The 23,659-nt window shown below is 30.8% G+C and overlaps 1 protein-coding gene across 1 annotated transcript in view; it reads right to left on the bottom strand.

The window, feature by feature from the left end:
* The window catches only part of PCDH11X (protocadherin 11 X-linked), a 545,261-nt gene that overhangs the window by 89,386 nt on the left and 432,216 nt on the right, over nucleotides 1-23,659 (bottom strand). Inside the window, exon 6 of the mRNA XM_031671543.2 lies at nucleotides 11,604-11,627. Coding sequence (XP_031527403.1) covers nucleotides 11,604-11,627 — 24 coding nt within the window. The remainder of the gene's footprint in view (nucleotides 1-11,603; nucleotides 11,628-23,659) is intronic.

Raw genomic sequence — 23,659 nt, 5'->3', positions numbered from 1 at the left:
AATTTTGATGGTAAAAAGAATGGGATTTGAAGGTGGAAGAATCAAAAAACCTAAAAATAGGTCAAATAAGATTGTGAGCAGAACTAAAAAAAGAATGAAGAAAAATGAACAGAGTCTCAGAGACCTGTGTGACACCATCAGATGGATCAATATATTCATAATGGGAATCCAAGTAGTAGAGAAAAAAGGGAAAGGGAAAGAAAGAATATTTGAAGAAGTAATCACCAAAACCACCCCAAAATTGGTAAAATACATTAACATACATATCTGAGAAGTTCAATGAACTCCAATAAACACCTAGACATAACACAGTCAAACTCTTCAAAGACAAAGAGGGAATCTTGAAAGTACCAAGAGAGACATGACTCATTCTGTACAAATAATCCTTAATAAGATTAATAGCTGATTTCCCATCAGAAACCAGAATACCAGAAGGCAGTAGGATGACATATTCAAGGTGCTGAAAGAAAAATACTTCAACCAAGAATTCTTTGTTCTATAAAACTATCCTTCAACAATGAACAAGAAATTAAGGCTTTCCCAGATTTTTTTTAAACATGAGCGAGATTCCATTGCTAGAACCTTACTCTACAAGAAATAATAAAGGGAGGTCTTCAGATTGAAATGAAAGGACACTAGAGAGTACCTCAAATACTGGTAAAATAAATGCATAGTTAAATATAAAAGATAATATAATTTATTTTTCATTTGTAACTTTTTCTCCCCTCTGATTTTAAAAGAGAATTGTATAAAGTGATAACTATAGACCTTTGATTGACATACAATGTATAAAGATATAATTTATATAACAATAACAGCACAATGGAGGGGAGAGAGAATGAAGCTATATAGAAGCAAAGTTTTACATACTATTAAAATTAGGTTTGTATTCATCAGAACTAGAGTGTTATAAGTTACATTGTTCATTGTAATCTTTAGGGTAATCACTAAGAAAATAATTCACAAATATAATAAAAGTAATGATATTTTTAAAAATAGTCACTTAACAAAAAAGAGGATAGCAATGGAGGAAGAAAAAATACATAATACATATAGAAAACAAATAGTAAAATGAACAATGCAAGTCCTAATTTAGTAATTTTCTGTCTATAAGAGAAATACTTTGGATTCAAAAGTCAAATAGGTTGAAAATAAAATGATGGAAAAATAGATATCATACAAACAGTAATAAAAAGAGGGGGGGAGTAATTATACTAACATTAGACAAAAGACACAGTAAAACAAAAAATGTTACTAGAGACAAGGATATTAGGTAAGAAAAAGAGAAAAAAGACATCCATATTGGAAGAGAAGAAGTAAATTATGTCTATTCACAGATAAGATAATGTTGCATACAGAAAATCCAAAGAAATACACATAAATACTATTAGAGTTAACAAACTATTTATCAAGGTTGTGGGTTAAAAGATCAGAATAGAAAAGTCCATTTTTTTATACACTAGCCATGAACAATTTGAAAATGAAATTAAAAAACCTATTCTATTCACATTAAAAAATAAAATACCTAGGAATATATTTAACAAAAGAAGTATAAAACTTGTACACTAAAACTATAAAACATCAAAAAAAATTAAAGAAAATTTAAATAAATGGAAAGATATTTGTGACCATGGATTATAAAACTTTATATTATCAAAATGGCAATACTTCCTAAATGTATCTATATATGCAACATAATTTTTTATTAAAATCTGAGCTGATTCTTTTAAGAAATTGACTTGCTGATTCTAAAGTTCTTATGGAAATTCAAGAGATCCAGATTAGCTAAAACAATCTTGAGAAGGAGGAACAAATTTGGAGGGATGCTTTCTGATTCCAAAACTTACTGCAAAATTACAATAATCAAGACTTTGTGGTACAATTATATACTATAGTTTTTTTTTTTCCCTCAGTTTTGCTCAGTTTTGACAGGAGCACCAAGACAGTTTAATGGAGAAGAAACAGTCTTTTCAACAAATGCTGCTGGAAAAATTAGATTTTACACATATAAAAAAATGAAGTTGGATCCTTACCTCACACCATATACAAACATTAAATCAAAATGAATCAAAGACCTAAATGTAAGAACTAAAACTACAAAATTTTTTGAAGAAAACGTGGGTACAGATCTTTTTTTAGGTGCAGATCTTGAATACTTTGTGATGGACACTGAATTCTTGATATAAAACCTAAAGCATAAACAGCTCAACTAAATATTGATGAATAAGACTTCATCAAAATAAAAACTTTTGTACTTCAAAGGACACTATCAAGAAAATGAAAAGACAACCTATAGAATGAGTGGAATTATTTGCAGAGCATATATCTTATATGTAACTAGCATCCAGAATTTATAAAGAACACTTACAACTCAATAATAACAAAAAAATTAACTCAAAAGAAAAATGAACAAATTATTCAAATAAACTTTTCTTCAAAGAAAATACACAATGGCCAATAAACACATGTAAAGCTTCTGAGCATCATTAATCATTAGGGAAATGTAAATCAATGCCAAAGTGAGATAATACTTCCAACCCACTACTATAGTTATGATTAAAAAGGCAGATATTGACAAATGTTGGTGAGGATTTGGGGAAACTGGAACCCCACACACAGTGCCAATGGGAATGTTAAATGGTGCAGTCAACTTTGGAAAACAGTTTGGCAGTTCCTTAAAATATTAAACATAATGTTACTATATGGCCCAGCAATTCTACCCTTTTAAATATACACTGAAGAAAATTGAAAACATATGTCCACACAAACACTTGTACAACAATGTTCATGGCAGCATTATTCATAATAGCTGAAAGATGGAAACACCCACATTTCTATCAACTGATGAATGGATAAACAAAATATGTGTATCATACAATGATATATTACTCAGCCATACAAAGGAATGAAGTACTGATATATACTATAGTATGGATGTATCTTGAAAACATTACACAATGAAAAGGAAGTCAGACATAATAGGCCACATAGTATAGGATTCTATTTTATGAAATTTCCTATATAGGCAAATCCGTAGAGGTAGAATAGAAGTGAGAGTATTGATTGCCAGAACGGGGATATGGGGATTGGGGTGTGACTGCTAATGGTTATGTGGGGTTTTGTGGGTGATGAAAATGTTCTGGAATTCAATAGTGGTGAAGGTTGCATACATTTATGAATATATTAGAAACAACTGAATTGTATATTCTAAAAGGGTGAATTGTGTATTATGTGAATTGTATCTCAACAAAAACACTAAACCAACATATTATAGTTCTGCTATATTAGCTTTCAAAAAGAAAACATTCATAATAGTTGTATTCAAGGGAAAATTGAAAAGTTGAAGAAACTGCAATGCACACTATAAGTAAATCCCATGACAATGCAATAAATCCTTTAAAATTAAGATGTGTTAATTAATTACTCAAAAAGGTTTTACAATTTCCAGTAGAGAGTCTTTTCAAGAAAGTAATAATTAATTGGGTGATGTTTGTTAAGAGAATTCTAAAAGTAAGCGAATATGCGTGGTATAATGCTGATTTTGAATTTCCATTAGACTGAAAATAAGAATTAATATTATAATATTATCATAGATAAAATGGAAATTCAGATTTCTTGCTTGGAAACTTAAATGAACATATGGAATAAGCAAAATCTTGGTAGCATTTTCCTTTCATAACAATGCTGTTTTTGTGAGCACCAAGTAGTTCTAATAAAATATTAAGTTTAGGGATGTCATAACACTAACCTCAAAAATAAATTAAATTAGGCAGCACAGTTACTGATGATCTGATAACTAAGGAAAGTGAATGCTTTTACACTCGATCAATTAGATTATGAAGTTAAGTATTTCTATTATCTGACTCAATCAATCCTGATAGCTTTAGCATCTTGAAAAACACAGAATATACAAAAGTATGATTTAAAAGATGTTTTATATATACAGTTTTCAGGAAAATTCCAATATCATTTTTTCATGATGAGGCTACTCATATACCGTTTTGATTTTTAAACTGAAATAGAACCTTATAGCAGGCATGCAAGAGTACATTCTCAAAGTGATCCACTGAGGCCGACTTTGGCTTGTAATGCTTGTCTCTGAATATTTTGAGAAAATGTGGAAAATTGTTGATAGTTTTTTTTCTAGAAATCCCACTGAAAATTCATCTCTGTGTCATCCTAAAGCAAAGTTATAGCATATCAAATCTCCCTACATAGAATACCATGGAACATTAATATTAAAAATCTCAATTTCATCTATTTATGAATAAATAACTCCACCTCTACCTCTAGCTAACTTCCATCTGTAACTATACTGTAACCCAGCAGGACCCTGTGGGGTCCTCCCAGGGCAGACACTTCCCCCATATCTTCTGCTGCAGTTCTTCCTTAGGGCACTCACCCTCCCCATTAAGCATCATTTATTCCAGGCCAGAAGTGTCTGGAGATATGATTGGTTAATTCTTGGTACGGAAGACAAACACCAGACCAAGGATCACTGGAGGAGGAGGACATGGTTTGATAATCACAGAAACAGGAGGCTCCATCACTAAGTTTTCTTGATGACAATGCAATTGTGTCAGGGTAGAAAGAATGCAGCCCCAAGATGTTTATCAGAAGCTTTGTTGCTTGGACTCTCACTATAAAACTCCCTGCTATCCCTTCCCAAATTGGTGCTTGCAGTCTTGAGGCATTTGCCAGGCAAAGGGGGCTACAGCAGGCTAAGAAATAAAGCTGTTTTTTCTGCCTCACCCAAAATTCTATCTCCAGATTTCATTTTGGTGTCTAGGCACAGAGGCTGGGATTCTGCAACAATACTACTAATTTTCTCCCCTGTAATCCCTTGCTTATTGGAGAGAGATTAGAGGATAAAGGAAGAGAATTAGTACAGTGCCTGGCATATACCAGGTACTCAACAGATTGTTGAATTAAAGGAAGCAAAGGGAAAGAGAGCTGTCAAGAGGTCTGGGATCAGGAGTGATGGGAGGAAAAGTCAGGAATGTGTAAGGCTTTTAGGAAAGTCTTTGCTCTCAAGGTAAATTAGCATTAAACGAACAATAATAGTGCTATGTCTACAAATATAAGCCAGTTTGATGAAATATTGTTAGAAGAAATCATGCAACCATCTATTTAAAAATAACCCGTTCTTTGACAGTGACAGCCTTCATCTGTTGCTGCTTTGAAATGTGAACAATGAGTAATGTTTTACACCTGCTCATTAAAGGTTGATTATCATTATCATCAAAATCAATATTTAAAAAAGAGAATAGCTATTACTTAATGCCATACATCCTGCCTTCTACAATCAACCTTTCTTTCGAGAGCTATGTCTAAATTAATGTGACAGAATCACTCTAGAATTGAAACTTTTGGGAAAACTAACCAGAAGTAACTAATTTCCAGAGTGCACCTTGAGAACTAATTTCAGTATTTCAATTCAAATTAATATTTTTATTTGTGATGTTTGGAACTAGTTTTGCCACAAATTATGCAGATATTGAGGAGTTAAAATTAAAAATTAAATTGAGGCTTCTTTCTTTGATTTATTTTCACATATTTTCCTCTCAATTGTATGGACCAAGGTTTATAGTCATACTTTTGATCTACTATAGTTTTCTTGGATCTGTATTTTGGAGTTAGGATCATTTGTCAAATACTTTGTCAAATTTCCCAGCACAATTTGTTTAATAATTCATACCTTCATCTCTGGTTTTGATTATTTTTAAATCATATATTAATTTCAGATATGAATTATAGTCTGCTTCAGTACCATTTTACCACATCGGCCTATCAGTTTCTCCACACCTACCATCTTGGTTTTTTGTTAAAGTTTTATGTGTTGACATTGGCTGACAACAATCTTTCCCCTCTTTTTGTTATTTTTCAAAATGTTCTCATTCTTTGCATTTTAAATACATTAACAAAAAGCTTAAGAAGGCCAGAGTCAATATATTTGGAAAATATTTAACGTGAGTTCTCTAAAATCCCCTATTTCTTCCCTCTCATCTTCTAGGATAGTATTACACTTGGAGAACAGCAACAAATGAAGGCAGCAAAGAAAATGCGATTCTGTTAATCTGGTGTAAATTCAAGCTATGTGAAAAATTCAAAAGTCAGTTTCTCCAAAATAAAAACTATTAAAATTTTATAAATTGCACTTGAATTCTGAATAATAAATAAATGCTGCATTCCAAATATTTACCCATAAGCAATGATATAATTAGATTTGATGCAGTCAAGAATATAAAGCATTTATCAATTTACTTGAAAGTTGTCCTATTAAATGAGCATTGCATCTCATCACTTTGTATGGTGTTTTCTGTTTTTATTTTGATGATATTTTGAACCACTAATAAGTGATTATCAAGTGAAGAAATCAATGCTTTAAATCGTCTCTGACACACAGCACTATTTAGAATCATATTCATATCTGGTAAGTCTAGGAAATACACCCCCAAGCATGAGCACCATGAATACCACACATAGACATCTGTTATATAAATCTTTTAGATTTGTTTAAAATATTGCAGGCTCTTATTTAATAGTTTTGGAAATTCACATCCTTACATTCACATTAATATGGTAAATTACATTACTAATCTTTTAAAATTGAAGTCCCACATTTTATATGAACTAGAAGATAGAAACTTTGCAGCCTCTGGCTCCAGTTCCAGTAGTAATACCTATAAAACCCTAGACAATACACGTTCTAAAATCATCCATGCCTGTGTAGCCTCGAGATTAACAAGCACCAATCAGCGTTCTCTACTGAGGGAGCCTCTTGAGAACTACTTAAGAATTTGAAGGAGAGCAAATTGCAGTGAATTGTGCTTCTTAAGAGCCTCAAACATAGGGCACAAAGTCTGCAAGGGAAAGTGTTGACTTTGATCTCTACAGCCCTTTGCTGCTTCACATTCGACATTTTTTCATCCGCCATGGCAGCAAAAATCAACAAGAGTACCTTTCCCAAATGTTTTCTTTTTCCTTTGAACTTTGGCCAGCCAGGGGCAAAATGTTCTCAGAGGAGCAAGCATAAATTCAAGGGCTTCAAGGGCTTTTTGTTTGTTTGTTTTCCTTCAAAGTATAATATCAAACCAATGTATATTAAGGCCTCTTTTTCCACTGCAGCCCTATCCCAAATCCTTAGTCTTTGAGGAGGATCTGAAGCTGTGTTGATATATTAGCCACTAGCCACAGCTATTGAGCACTTGAAATGTGGCCAATACTTTGAACTGAGATGCGCTGTATGTGTAAAATGCAGGCCAGATTTCAAGACTTACTATGAAAAGAAATATAAAATATCTTGTTCATAATTTTTATATTGATTACATGTTGAAATCATGATACCTTGCAGGTATTGGGTTAAATAAAATGTTAATAAAATTAATTTCACTCAGTGGCTTTTTTTTTCTCTTTAAAATGTGGCCCTAGACCATTTAAAATTACACATGTATCTCATTATATTTCCATTTGACAGTGTTGATCAAAATCAATTATAATAAATCACTTGAAATTCAAGACTCCTGGGCTATATTCTCAGACGGACAATTTACCAAATGAGAAAGTTGTCTTTTCAACAATCAATTTTTGTGTGTGTCCTAAGAAAAAACACTCATTTGTAAAGTATATTTCAACCAAAACTTCTGCCTCATAGTAGACTCAGCTTTTGATATGGCATCTGTAAATGAAAGTAAAGAAATGTAATATTTTATTGTTTTGCTGTGTCAGCCAAACAGAATCGGTTTCAAGACAATGTAGGAGAAGAATGATGTGTATTAAAATTATGTTTTGTGAAATGAGGGTTACTACTCTGGTTAGCTGTAGTAGAAATAATGTTTATGACCCATTTAAATGTTCGAACCATGTTTTGCTAACAAGCAACTGACTAATATGCCACTTAGCAATACCTTTTATTATCTCCACATAGATTTTAATAAAGACAATGGCATAAACCCAGAACGTACCTCCCCCTCTCAAAAAAAGGCAACGTAAATAAATAAATATTTTAAAAAACAGAATGTGAAGTTAAAAGAATGTATTTTCTATTCACAAATCACATACTGTTTCAAAGCTATGCCAAGAGTTTTTATCAGAATGATAACACTGCAGTACCTCACCTATTTTCTAACTTTAATAACACTGTGTAGGCCTCAAAAAGACACCAATTTTTCTTCCCTAGTCTACTTTTGTATGATAAATCGTATCATATCTGTTTCTTTTTTCTTCATTATAATAAAAACATTAAAAAGCAATAGAATTTTATCATATGGTATATTTTTTTCTAGTTTTATATGTCAATGTATAATCTACAATATGGTGGAATGAACTAGTTATATATTATCTAAAGAAGGCAATTTTAGATGGTAAAATACACAAATGCTTCATAAAGCGTAATTCCTTCCACAAAAGTTCTATGACATTCTAGAGTCTACTATTAATAATCTAAAACAAAGCTTACAAAACTGTATGTTGATTTAGTCCTTTGGTCTGAGAATTTAGAAAGATACTAAATTAGCATGGAGTGATTAATATTATGGCCTGTACTATACATTTTTCGTTTGGAAACTTACACATGCATTTTCATTAAATTCCTGGCCATGAAAAAAAAAGACATTACTTTTCTTACTAATTGACATATGGAAAACTCTGTATCTATCATGCATAAGGATGAATTATATTTTATGTTCACAAACTCTTATTAACTAAGTAGTCAAATGAAGATAGGTGAGGTGATTCATTTGGCTGAGAGATCATTTTCCCAGTCTCTTCTAGAACCTTCCATCACAAGCTGCTTTCCCCTCACACTCTCATCCCCAAACAGCTTCTCCTGCCTCAAATTCAACATTTCAAGTCTACAGTAAGAAACTCCTAAATTACAGCTCACCATTGAGTACTAACAGTAAGTATGGAAACCTAGCTCAAGAACAGATTCCTAAGAGCTATCTGACAGAAGAGTAAAGGTTTTATAATAAAACACTGCAAAGATATGCCAACAATCACCTTGGATAACTGAGCGTTGCTATGGACAACAAATGACTGGAGGTAGACAAACCAGTTGACATTCTGTTGTTCAAATCCTACACCTCAATGAAAACAGAAAATGTAATTGATATATTAGAGCTGAAGCCCTCACTCTCACATTAAAACATGTCCACAGAAAAGGAAAGTATACTTACAAACAAATTCAATGAAAGATATTCATTTCTAAATGTTTATTAATGTGTATCTTCCTCAGGAAGAGGTACAAAAGAATTTGCTCTAAAAGAATTGACAAGTATATATTTGCAATTTCTTCCTTGGGGACAAGTAAAGCACACCAGGATTAGAAGTAATTCTCTTACTATTAAGGATTTGTATGTATTTATCTAATTTAGTATGAGGGGAACAGCCTACATACTTTTGTATTTAAGAAAAAAACCTCAATGTCATCCTGGTAATCAGTCAGCCTTAAATGGAAAAGTTAACATGAATGAACTAAACTTGGTTTTAGAAATTTATGATTAGAGTAATAGAGGGCATTTTCCTCTTACATACTAACATTTAATTGCATAAAATATGCCTAAGAAATTGTACTATGTGAGTTAAATAATAGCAAGTCTACTCAAATGAGCTGATGATGGAAAGTGGATATACAAAACATGGTATGAAAATTATCATGAAATATAACCACAAAAGGTACTACAGTGTTTCAACTTGGAGTCAGAGTCCAGTTGCATTATGAATATACTAAATAACTATCTTTCAATTAGAGCAAAATTTGAAATATGAGGTTAATTGTGATGATCATTATTCATTGTTGTACTAATGAAGGTTCAAAAATCTAAGTAATAGTAATGTCTTATAAAAGTATAGTGCTTTAAAAATTATCAAATGAATTTCTATCTTATTTAATCTTTCTTTCCCTCAGTTTCTACTTCTGCAAAAAATGGATAAAATAATAAAACTTACACATAGAAGTGTTCTAAGTATTAAAATTAAAACATTTTTAGAGTATTAGAAACAGTGTATAGAACAAAGTTACACGCTCAAATACTGTTTCTGTTTTTTTATTTGTTTGTTATTATTATTCTCATTCTTTTTCTTATATTGTCATGTTTCAGCAGCATGACTTCTCTGTGAGGTGTAGGCATAACTACAATTACTACAAATTTTTAAATAAGGAAAAGAAGAAAATGAAGACTTCGAGTTTAAATGACTTGGCCAAAAGTACACATTTAGTCAGGTGTAGAACTGTCATTAGAATTCCAGATGTCCTGAATCACATTCAAATGCTCTTTCCATTATAGCCCTGAATAGTTATGATCAAAACTCCTTGACTTTGCATCACAACTACAAAAACATCTCCATGACTGTTACACAACTGTAGTTACTGAACAATACCTATCAGTGGACACTTAAAAACTAGTAAGAAGGGGAGAGAAAAAATGAAAAGCACATGCAGTGCAGCCACTTTCACCTGAATAACCCATGTAAACATTGAATACTCAAGACTTTCATGGAAATGAAATATTTAGCTTGAAATTTCACTCGTTAGATGATAGTAAAAAATTTATCATGGCTGGTAGAACTAATTATATAAAATCACAAGAGAACTACTCCAATGCAATATAAAAGGCCAAAGCAACATTTAAAATACCAAAAAATAATAAAGCATGCTGTTAGTATTCATGATATGTCAAAATTAAAGATTAAAGGGGAGGCTCTCAATGTAACAATTTAGATTTTTATGACTGATTTCAGAAAGATTTATTCTTTGAGTGCTCTTTATACTTAGTCACAATATCAGGGGACTATAAATTACATTTTAAAATGAAGTGTATGGAGTGAAATGAATTGTTGTCTTAAAAGCAATGGAAAAATATGATAGATCCATCCCAAAGTATGAAGCAGACAATAAAGAAATAGGTGCATATACATAGAGAGTAAACATATATTTGGAAATTTCAAAACAACCTGCAGCATTTAAAAAATTTATCAGCACAAAAAAATTTTATACATTTTAACTGATTGCTTAAACTCCATATGTATAGAAATTTGTTTTCTATGGATTGTATCTTAGTATAGATTCACATGTAATCTATGTATTTTACTTTGGCAAAGAAAATGCATATTATTTACAAGTTCACAAAGAATATAAACTTGAATATTTTCTTAGGCATGAATGTAGCATATACAGTTTACAGATCAATTTTGGATAAAAAACATACAAAAGTAGCATTATATCTTTATGTGCCTCCTCAGACAATATCCTGAATATGCTTACACTGTCAGAGGAGAAAAATGAATAATTCAATTCACAGGTAATTTGAAAGTAACTACCATAAGTCAAAAAATGACTGTAAGGTCATGTTAACTTTGCTACCTAAAGATTGATTACATATAACTTGGAAAAAGCCTCCAGTTATATAAGATATCTAACTGACTAAATGCTTTTCCTAGATATCAGTTCATTTTAAATATACTAAAAATGTGTTTGAAGCAAACAGTTGAAATTGCAGTGTTTTATGAGAAATGAAAAGGCCAAAACTTCTTAAACCAAACACAAATTCATTTTCAAATGAAACATGCACCATGGCTATGGTTTGTGTTGATTTCTACTGTACCTTTCTTTAGTCCAGGAATGAAAGCTAAAAAGAGAGTTTAACAAAGTTAAATATAATAAACATTTTCCCTTATGCCCAACACATTATATTAATTTCATTCAATAAATGTAAATTGTTAACATATTGCAATATATTTTCAGCTTCATTTTGTAGAGAATGTGATAGCTGAGATAGATAAGCTAGAATACTGGTAGCCCATAAAAATCTTTCTCCAGTAGCATGTTTTTATAAAATCAGACTATGCCTGTTCTATATGCTGGCCTCTTGTGAAGTAATGATTGATCCTTCCCCTGAAGGCAATATATTGTTGAACTCAACATTTTCCAAGAACTCAGTAGATATTCTAGCTTCATTACCTATGATAACAAAGTACAGTTCTCTATTAAAATTTCACTTCTTCTCATGGAACTTCCTACAGGAAATGTAGTATAAGGAAAAACATTGTTTTTGACTTAATAGGTTGCTTTTCCTCCAAATCTGATGTGGAAAAAGTAGTGGGAAAAACCAAACATTAACAAACACTAACATGAGGATGGCCCAATAGAAATATTCTTATCTTGGTTAAGACTTTTTTTTCCTATAATACAGCTATTTTCACAACCATAATTTCATTTATTTCTCACAATTAGAAATGGAGGATTCAAGATCATTATAGTTATTTATCCAGATAAATAAATTCTGGCATTGCATTATTAAGTGACTTCCTTCAGAACACTATGAGATCAAGCTTGACCTAAGACAAATAGCAAAGTCAATTTTTAAACAAAATAATTATATATTTACAAACGTTTGGATATTTGTAAAATTGTAAAGCCAACAATATACATGATTTTATGATATATTTAGTAACATGCACATAAGGATAAAAACTTTAAAGATAAACATTTTGAACTTGTTTAAAAATCAATTTAGAACAAAATCAGAATATTATAAAACCAAAGCACATGAAATGCTTAGAGAGAAGGAATAGGTCAGAGACAGACAGAAAAATGGAGGTGAAAGTAAGTTTCTATGCAATGATATGGATTAATGAGAGAGCATTGCACAACATTTTAAGTGTCATTGACAGATACATGGCACATTTATTTTTCATCATAAGATGTTTCATCTATAACCAATATAATTTAATGGTAATACAAGCTGAAGCATAAAAGGAAAAAAAAAAACAGTGTTTTCAAAAGACAGTTGAGGTAGGATTGATCTTCTAAATTAAATTCCTCAACCCCCTACCATTCAAATAATGATTCTATTTCAATGATAAGTGTCTTTCTCACACACACACAACATACACACACAGATTCACGAAATATTTTAATTTATTGTTAGAATTAATACTCAATTCCTGTAGTACTTAAATGTAGAGTTCTCAATATACTGGAGTGAAAAAGAAAGGCTGCTTTAGGCAGAGAAGTAATAAAGTGCTTGCTTTCATTTTTAAGACTGTAATTTCAGCGTGGTCTAGGCCTTAGTTATTAAAATCCTATCTAACTTGGTAACTGAAAAGGTCAGAAAAAAAATAAATGTGATGGGTCTAGACTTATTTCTAAGGGTAAGGAGGTACAAATAAAAGAAGCAAAACAAGTGACATGACAACAGTGAAAAAGAAAAACACATTTTAAAAACCTATCCCAGGAGACATTTAGTTCCCAAGCTGAGAAATGAAAATGGTTTATAAACCAGTAAAGTCAAATATTGATCAATTTTCCTTAAAATTCAGGACAATAAGCAGATTCTGAATTAATTTTCAAGACCAATTCTGAGGAGACACTGGAATTCATCACATGAAAAATGATCAAAAAGGGAATAATTTTTCCCCTCTAAAGCAATATAAGTACTTCTATGCTAACACAGAAGTTAATAGGTATAATCATTATAATTAGGAAGGTTTTTTTGCATAATATAAAGTCCATCTCCAAATACATCCCTAAATTTTAATTGCTTCTTAATGTTTAAAGTTTTATCATTGATATTTTTGAAGCCTCCACATTATTCAAGAATTTTGCAACATCAAGATAAGCATAGTCCTTACCCTTTGAGATGTGGATCACTATGATTGAAATAAATTGCTTTACTTATTAATCCAACCAAAGTTATTTTCTGAATGACTATGTGTAACTGAAAATGAAATTTTATTAATATATACAATTATATATAATATATATAATATATACAATTAATATATACAATAATATATACAATAGCTAACAAGTTAAATTTGCACTTATCAAGAAAATTATTGTTAGGTTATTAAATATTCTGCAATTAAATGTATTAATTAATAAATTTAAACACAATGAATAGTTTAGATATCATTATTTTTACTTACACAAATGCAATAATAACATAAAAATTTAAGTTTATATAAGTGCTTGCTTTGAAAACTACTTGAGCTTTTATATTCCATTCTAAATTTATGACTCAAATAAACATTTTAATTAGGAAAGTAAAACAATATGAAAAACTGAGATTCTTGCACTACTAACTTTCAATTAAAGTTTACATTTTATAGTAAAAAATGCAGTTTCTACTTAAGTCATATAAAAAGTACAAAACTTTATCACGAGAACAATACCAAAACACGTTGTATTACTCTATACAAATGTATTTTAATATTTTCTACAGAATCCTAACACAAGTGTTTAAATACTCAACAGGCACTAGAAACATCTGGCTGAATGTGAAAAAATTACTGGTAAATAAATAATGCCTGAATAGCTTAAAGATCAACAGGGCTCATCACAAAATTGATAGTGTTGGCTTAATATTTGTTGATCAAGTACAATGCATCAATTTATAATTGCCACTTACTTCAGTAAAGAAGTAATAATTGCACTTGTTTTATCATGTATAATTTTTAAGTCACATAATAAATCTATTTTGATGAAATTTTAAAAAGTCATCATTTGGGGGGTAAATGAGATTTGAAAACATTTTTAAAGACATTCATTTGGAGATAATCAGATATCTCTGCCACTGGAATCAATTGAAGGATAATGTTTTCTGTAAGTATTAAATCAATATTTAAATATTGACTTATTTAATACATCACATGTCTCCTCCTTAACTCAGTATATTATAAGTGTTTATTATGCTTCTTAATATAGAGAAAAATCTGATAAATCAAGATTCAATTCACCTAAAACCTAACACATATTCTAAGCTATTATGAACCAACTTTTGAGAACAGGTTCCTCATTTATTTTCTTATGCCAAGCCACACAGGAGTTTGTACTGAAGGTCACAGATATAGCAGAATCAGCATGAAAAAAAAATGTATTTGAAGATTGTAATGCCCAATTAATAGGCTAATACCTAGTTTCCTTTGAATAATGCTAATTTTAAAGCATTCTACAAGATGTGCCAAAAAGATCCAATTCTCCTTGATATATAATTCAAATCACCCCTGTGCATCTCTCCTGTTGATTGCAAAACTAATAAGCTGTGGCATTATTGTACTTATGTAAATTGCATAGAGTCTGAACCACAAAAATAGTGAAGCTCAAATCAAATTTTCTGTTCAAATTGTGTGAAAGGTTAAGGCTACAAATACAAAAGCTATGAGGTGATTAAGATAATGAGTATCTTATTTACAATGAAGACAATGTTGCAAATATAGAATAAATTTCTCATCTCTGTATATTAAAATTTCCATCCATATCTCTTTGGGTCCTAAGTTTCCATATCCCTTTGGGTCTTGAGTTTCTGAGTTAGTTCACTACTGGATCAAAGAAATATTTATTTCAAAATTGACAACAACTAAAGTCCTAATGTTGGCTTTATTGTAGAGGTAATGAAACCTAGAAATTAAAAGGAAGCATTTTCACTAAATATGCAGTTACCATTTTCTTCATTAAGAGATTTTGGTTGCCCAAATTCATGCTGTGCCACACCAAATGGCTTCTTTTCCTTTTTAGCCTAGAGTAGTACATATTTTTAAATTTCTCAAGTTAACACATTTTCCCTGTTCATTACAAAAGCTTTCTAATCCGTAAACTATTGGCTATATTTTCTGTCTTTTTATTTAGAGGATATCTTTGGGACCACAGCCTAGAGTTGTGTGAATTTTAAAATTCCTGAAATTAACTCATTTGCCCTATTCATTACAAAATCTTTCTAATCCATTAATCTATTGGTTTTCTGCCCTTTTATTTAGGGGATATCTTTGGGACCACTATAACAGATAGTACTTTCAAATGTCATTTTTTTTTTCATGCTGACAGTGCTTAAACACTTCAAAGAATACAGAGGTACAACTTAAACTGTATCTAGAATAAAATAAGTTCACAGACCAAGGACCAGAGCCCTTAGAAGGTCATCTGATTAAACATTCTTAGTATACATATGAGGAAATGAGGTCAGAAGTAATGAAATTAGTTTAAAAGTACAAACTTACGACTAGAAGATAAATAAGTTCTGGAGATCTAAGGCACAGCATACTGGTTATAGTCAAAAATACTATATTGCATACTTCAAAATTGCTAAGAGACTAGGTCAAAAATGTTCTCACATCAAAAAGAAATGATAATTCTATGTGGTGATTGAGGTGTTAGCTAAAGCTACAGTGGTAGTCATATTGCAATATATTACGTATCAAATCAACATGCTGTACACCTTAATCTTATACATCGTTATATGTCAATTATATCTCAATTAAAAAATAAACTAAATTTTAAAATAAAAGGAAATGAAATTACTTATGTAAGATCCACACAACTAATTAGAGGAAGAAGCAGACTTAGAATTCACACTTTCTCTACCAAAGAACTCATACTCTATGAACTACTTTATTGATGGTTTATTGATCATCTCCAAGAGACAGAAATAATATTTATGTCTAAACCTACTTGCCCAAGACAAACATTTATTGTGAAGGGTATCAAAAACTCAGTGCTTTAAGAATATATTTTGGGGAAATTCCAACTTAGGTGAGTACTAAATGTAATTTACCTTTTCAGGTACACACCAGTTGACAAGAACAGAAGAGAAGACTGTACTTTAAGAAAGAAAATCATGATTTGGCAAATCCCCCAATTAAGAGGATAATGCCTATTAAAATAGTAATTTGTAATTCAGCTTGGTTTTGGAATGCAATTCCTCCTTTCCCTTAAAGATTTAAGTCAAAAAGTCCCATCTGAAAAATCTGACCTAAATGTTTTTCAAATGGTTCAGAAGCATATTGAGTGAATCTAGCCAATCACGGTAATTCCTTTTGACAGCAACAATTGAGAAGAAAAATTCTGAGATACACAGGATTGCATACCTTAGAGAAAAAGACTCATTCAAACACATTATTTTGTCATCTGTTTTTCTCCAAATGATTTGGTTTCACTTAATCACATTGTAAAACTGTTTTAAACAGGACAAACGTTAATTTCAAATCCTCTTGGTTTAGTTTTGGTATTTAAGGGAGAAAATGTTTCTTTTAAGGATTGTGCTGACTCCCTTTCCCCTTCCAAAAAAAACCCCCAAACAAAAAAAATCTCAAGAAAACTGAAACATGAAGGACTCTGAACTTTTCATGAAAGCAACAGTGGGAATATAAATGGTTTCACAGTTCACTGAAAGTTCCTATCAAGGTCCTAGTTATGCTACTTTGAGAGGTATCTGAAGCAATTCTGAAAATAATACTAATTTAAATGATCTTGAGAGATTCCAAAAACAAAAGCTTGAGGGCTGGATCCATTATTCTTTCTGTTTGGCCAAGAAAATACTAAGAAATCAATATTTCTGAAATCTGCCTCTAAGCTATCCAAAATGTTTGAAACAATTGTAGCTCTCAAACATTTCACACCTTTTAATACTCAATCTGTTCGTGAGTGACTGAATTCTAAATTAAGACCATTTCAAAATAGGACTTGATGGTGTATCTGGTCTGTGGGTCCACAGAGAAATTGATTTTTCAAGCATGTTCCTTTGCCTGCCTTAATGCAGACAAAATACAAGGTAATAGTGTACAATTTGTACCCTACCAAAGAATTTAAGTTTTTTCATCTCTTCCTTGTGAAAGTTAATATGATTTTCTTTTAATCAGTTTATCCAATTTTAGAAGCTTTGGCTGGCTTGTCAACAACATATATGAGTTGTGCACATAGAAAAATAACTTCCTTCTAAAAAGAACTTACTTTCTGTATTAAAAAACTTTTGAAATCTTTCCTTCACATTTCCACCAACCTGTTTGCTCTATAACAAATTTAAAAGTCTGCTGCAGTATAAAGAAAACAGTAGGCAATTAAAATCTTTGTATAGCTTAAGTGGATATGGTATCAGGAAATGGCTTTTACTAAAACACTTGAAGTTATTATTTTATTATTGGAAATCAGTTTTTTGAATTCCACAGAGCATTTTGTCCTTGTGCATGAATATATGCATTGCTAAAAATATTAGGCTCTGCACACCACTTAAGGTGTAGTTTGGAGAGAAGTTTATATTTATAATGTAGTATATGCACATATATATTTATATTATAAATATATCGTGTATTTCCAATTACACACAGTATGTGTAATATACTATATATATATAGTATATATAGTATATGTGGTAGGTAACCAGAAAAATAAATAGGTCATATAATTACCATTTCAAAAATACCTGCTTTAATTCTATTTTGGGCAGATGTTGAGACATATTTGTACATAGAAGCATAATTTAAAAAAATCCACAAGTAATATGAACTGATTTCAGTGACATTCTTTCACTCTCAGTAAGTGTACAGGTCTCCAAAGCAAATGTCCTATAAATTTCACTTTAAAATTCTCTGCAAAAATAAAGATATGGAGAAAGACAGTGAACATTACTTACTGATAGTATTTTTTTCTCCCAATGCCTCAATTTAGAGCGATGTACCTGGGTGGACTACTTAGAAAATTACAAAGAAATTGGTTATTTTATAATTTTTCTCTTAATATTTACATATCACATATTTAAGTAGATATAAAGACTGAGAGAAAAATACAGTATTAGAAGTGTAATCTGACTTGATGATTCTCTTTATGAGTATGTCTTCATCTTCTCATATGCTATGTTAGCACCTACTGGAGTTGTGATTCCTGCAATCACAGTGAATTAATACCAGTTTAATCATAGTACCATGTTGGTGATTTTAAATATTTGGAGACTTTTTTTTTTGTATTCTTTCTCTCCAATATATATTTTATTGGGACTTTTGTGACAGAGTATAAAAACACAAGCTTTGGCAGAAATTTTCATTCTTGGAACTAACCAGCTATTCTTGTGCTGTATTTTAACATCCAAGAGGAAAGGAGTTAAACTTGAAACAATAGGTCATTTCTAAAAAGATAGCCTCAGGCTCGTTCTATTGTTTCCACAAATTGGAGCATTATATTGAAGAAAAAAAAATGAAAAGGAAATGTATTAGAAGACCTGTATTTCCATTAGGACAGTTAAAAGACTGAAATAAAATTCAAATTCATGTTTGTTTGATATCAAAAGCAGTATGGTCATTTTTTTTTTAGTTTAGATCTAAATTATTTTAAAATCTAGTGTTTAATGGCAATATCCAAGCATAACTGTTATCCATAGAATTATTAATTTTCTATTTCAAGTGTCAGTGGGTAAACCTGACATATGGAAATCTGCCTATAGATTTTACGAATAAACAAGAAGAGACATTTCCACGTGGTGAAACATTGGGTACCTACTGCAGAGAACCAATCTTCTTAGATGATATGTTGATAAATATTTTATGTCAGCAAAGAACAAAGCCTAAAAGACAGTGCCACAAACGTGAAGAGGAAATGAAAAGTAGAAGCAAGCTATTTCAAACTGAATTAAATAAAAGTTTCTATGCACAGGAAGAGAAGGAGGAGTATGAAGGACTTATTTTATCAGTCTGACAGATTAACTGACTGCACAAGACATGCTAAAAGGTTTTCTGAATAAACCCAGTGCTGGCTGCCTCAGAAATCATCTGCACTTCATGATTAGAAGACACAGATTCAAGGTAATGGCTCTTTGGATACTCAAAATATGAATATTATATTTTTGGTATTTGCAAAAGGAACACATATCACTTAGGGATAAAATATTGCCTAAGATCTACTTTGCACATAATAAGGAAGGAAATATAAATCTTTCACACAGCATGAATTTGATTCTGTATTCACTTGAATTCGTAAGTATTAATCTCGCCCTTTACTTAGCTAAGTTTCTTCAAATATAAAATGATCATGTTTCCACTAGCCAGGTTAGGGAATTGATACACAAATTCTGTGAAATATAAGATTAGTATTGTTAAGAATCTGACTGAAATTAGGCCTAAGAGAATCTAAACAATGACCATCTGGAGCATTTATTTAAAATGTATGCCAGCCTTATCTTGTCCACTAATGCTCATTGTGCTCAGATGAAACATGATGACATACAGATGTGTAAGAAGGGATGATTACAATTTTCTAGGCAGGTCTCTTGATCCCCTGATCCCTAAGTAGCAATACTTTTCCTATTCTATTTGTACTGGATCATGCAGAAGAGTAACCAGTGTTCACTCATTTTGTGCAGTTAACTCACTGAAAAAAATTCCAAAAGTGACTCTACTATCTATTTTTTAATAGAATCAAATTCAAGTTCTACACATAGTTTTGTTTGTAAAAACTGAAGGAAAAATTCTGTAATTAAGTTAAATACCCAAACCACAATGTATGTTTTCAACAACTCAACAATCAACTGTTCTAATCTCTTCCCTGTAATTTGACATATTATACCAGGATTTCAAGTGTCAAGAGAGAGAAACATAGTCATATTTTAAATAAGGAATACTACTTGATTTAATAAGATCTAAGAATAGAGTTTTTTTCCTGCTAGAAGAGTTGTTTTTTTTTTTCTTTTCTTCAAGAATATAGGTTATTCTTAAAGGCTAAGTTAAAAGAAGAATTTGATATAGGGTTTTAAACTAAAAATGCATGAATTTCTAATTCTTTTCTTTAAACTTCATTTCCCATAGTTAATTGAATAACATCAAAAGGAACCAAAGCTAGTGCATCATTACGTATTTTCAATATGAAACCATATACGATTATCAGTAAACTTTGAAGACCTATCACAAAACATTTTCATTTTGAAGATGGGCACTTTCAAGAATGGACACACAACATTCCCAGCTTTATTCTTAATTCAAATAATTTAAATAATAAATAATTTAAATTTAAATGTGATACATTAGAAAGAAATAATTCACAATTATATAATCTAAAATAAGGATTTAGGAGTCATAAATGTAGAATGTACTACTGATGCTAAGAAAGAAACGTGATGCCACTAAACCTAAAAATATTAATAAGTAGGGTTGGTGTCTTGACCAAAAAGAAGTCTCAAAGAACAAACCCTTTACATAGGTGAAACTATTTTGAGGCCACGTATAATCAAAACCCAAACATATTCTTGGGTAAAAAAGACAGAATACATGGAAGAACATATAATAATTTATTAATAAATTCTCTCACAATATTTTTGGTTAGTTTTTTAAGGCTAATGTTGTATGCTTAGAAAAAGATTACCCAGAGAGTAACCTAGACTAGTGTCTGGCACTGTTAAGCATTTGATAAATATTTGTTGAGTGAATGAAAGCATGTTGAGTGTTTAAGTGTCAATATGCCACAATCAACCTTTGATGCTCATTCCAGCTCAGTGGAAAATAACAAAACCAAACCTAAGGATGAAAGACAAAGTCTTTAGTGTATGCCCATATCTAAGCCATTTCTTATTCTTTTTAGGCAAATTTTCTAAATGGCCTTTTTTGTCAGATTTTTGTATAACCTATTCCTATTACGATGAACATCCTTCTTCATCACTACTTTGGTTTGCCAAGTTATGAGTTTTCCACCAATAAGAGCTTCTGGAACCTTGTATCCTTCATGATTTTTAATCTTAAAAGAAGAAAGAATATTTTTTTCCTGAGTCATCTTTGTTCAGACAGAATTCCCAAATTCAAAATACCAAATAAAACATCTCTGACATTCATTAAACCAAGAAACATTTATCATGTGTTATGTTTCAGGCCTTCCTATGTATTGAAAATACTCTGGTGGGAAAAAAAAATCACCTGGTACTTACATTCTATTAAAAAATATGTATCTAGTGGAAGACACGCTAAGATACAGGCTTCTACTAAGCATTTTTGAGCAATTTTGTCATTCTGTCTTTGGCGTGCTGACTAAATGGTATAACTTCAGTGAGTCACTTTAAAATGGGCAAATGAGGTGTCATTTTCCTACACGTGATTGATCCAAATTATCTCTATATAAGTACAGGTGCAGTTCATAGAACTTCAGCTCAATGGAACTATCATTGGAATTTTAAACTTTAGAAAATGAGTAAACAGATAATCTATCTATCTATCTACCCAGCAAGTAGGTAAAGTTAGCATTTAAAATGTTAATATTACAAGGGTCAAAAGACTAGAGTCCAAAAAACTTTCACCTGATTTGTAGGTACTTGCAATCACTTTACAAGCCTTAATTAAGAATGTAAATATTTAAAATACTATTTCAAATGAAAGAAATACCTTCTTTGGTTTTCAAAGGATATCTAAATCATAGAGTGTCTCAGCAGAACCAATTATTCAAAAATAGCTTATTAGACAATTGAGAAATGTCTAAAAGATGCTATATGTAGGAACTATATTCAATATCTTGTAATAACATTTAATGAAAAATAATATGAAAATGAATGTATGTATGTATATGCCTGACTGGGACATTGTGTTGTATACTAGGAACTGACATACTGTAACTGAGTATACTTCAATAATAATTAAAAAAAAGATGCTATACATAGTACCATAAAATAGAAAAATAATTTCATTCTGATGACTAAACAGTTGGAGTGGATTCCAGTTTTATGACTTCTGAATTTGATGGCATATTTTGAGTGTCTAAATTTGACTAATGAGTAGAAAGATAACTGACCCAGTTTTCAAATATGTACAATTACATTCCCTACTTGGTAGGTAACCTCTACTGACTTAAAGTACTTTGCAAGGTCAACACATGTTTACACATCAAACAGTTAAGACAAACAAGAGTTCACCTTCTTATATTTTCATAAAGTAATATTAATTAGGGCCAAGTGAAGACTGAATATTCATAACCATAGTACTTGCTATCTCTTCTATATACTGCAATTCTGTGGCATGCAGGATTACAAATGAAATGTTTATTACACAACAAGAAAACTAAGTCATTTCTCTAGTTTCCATTGACTTAGCAATCAAGGAAGTCACTTGGTCTATATCATTAATGTATAATCCAAAATTAATATTTAATACTGCATAAGATGTATCATTACCGGTCACATTTAAGAGAGGAACTTGTGTACCTCAAATACTATTATAAATATTGACATCTCTATAAATATTCAACATAATTATAATTCTACATGGGTCATTCACTAAGTAGGTGAGGGAACTTGAAAAAGAGGGGAAGAGAATAACAAAAACAAGGATATAGAAGTAAAAGAAGAAAGATATATAAATACTCCAAATATTGTACTGCTTCATACTCCATTATATATCTCATAATATATACAATTTTGTTTTGTTTTTAGATCATCTCAGTTTTGCACTATAGTGCTCAGACAGCATTGCTATATTCTGTATCAGGATGGACTCATTTTAGTTTTTACAGTAAGTTTTTATTGTAATTGTTACAGAAGTCAGAAAATGAGTGGTTAAGCCTGCCCAAGCTTACAAATATTTGAACTCAGACAATATGACCCTGATGCCTGTATTCTTTCTTTTGATAAATGCTCTTGTTTTGATAAATGAATCTATGTTTGAGTCAATATGCTCAGAAAATATTCATACTGGATGTAATATATGTATACTTATCTATCATTCTTTTCAATCTGTCTATACATATCCATGTACAGATAATATTAATATACAATAGGATTCAGTTTCATGTGTTCTAAAATTATTTTATCAGTTCTTCAGTTTTCATATCAGTTCTATGAATACCCTCAGATTCATAAATATAATATGATATAATTAGCAGATGAAACTTTAATAATACCCATTTGAATAATTACAGATCGCCTTC

This window comes from Vicugna pacos, chromosome X, assembly GCF_048564905.1.
Source record: "Vicugna pacos chromosome X, VicPac4, whole genome shotgun sequence".
Lineage (NCBI taxonomy): Eukaryota > Metazoa > Chordata > Mammalia > Artiodactyla > Camelidae > Vicugna > Vicugna pacos.
Note: the sequence above shows the minus strand (reverse complement) of the source record. Positions and strands in the feature narration are given on the sequence as shown.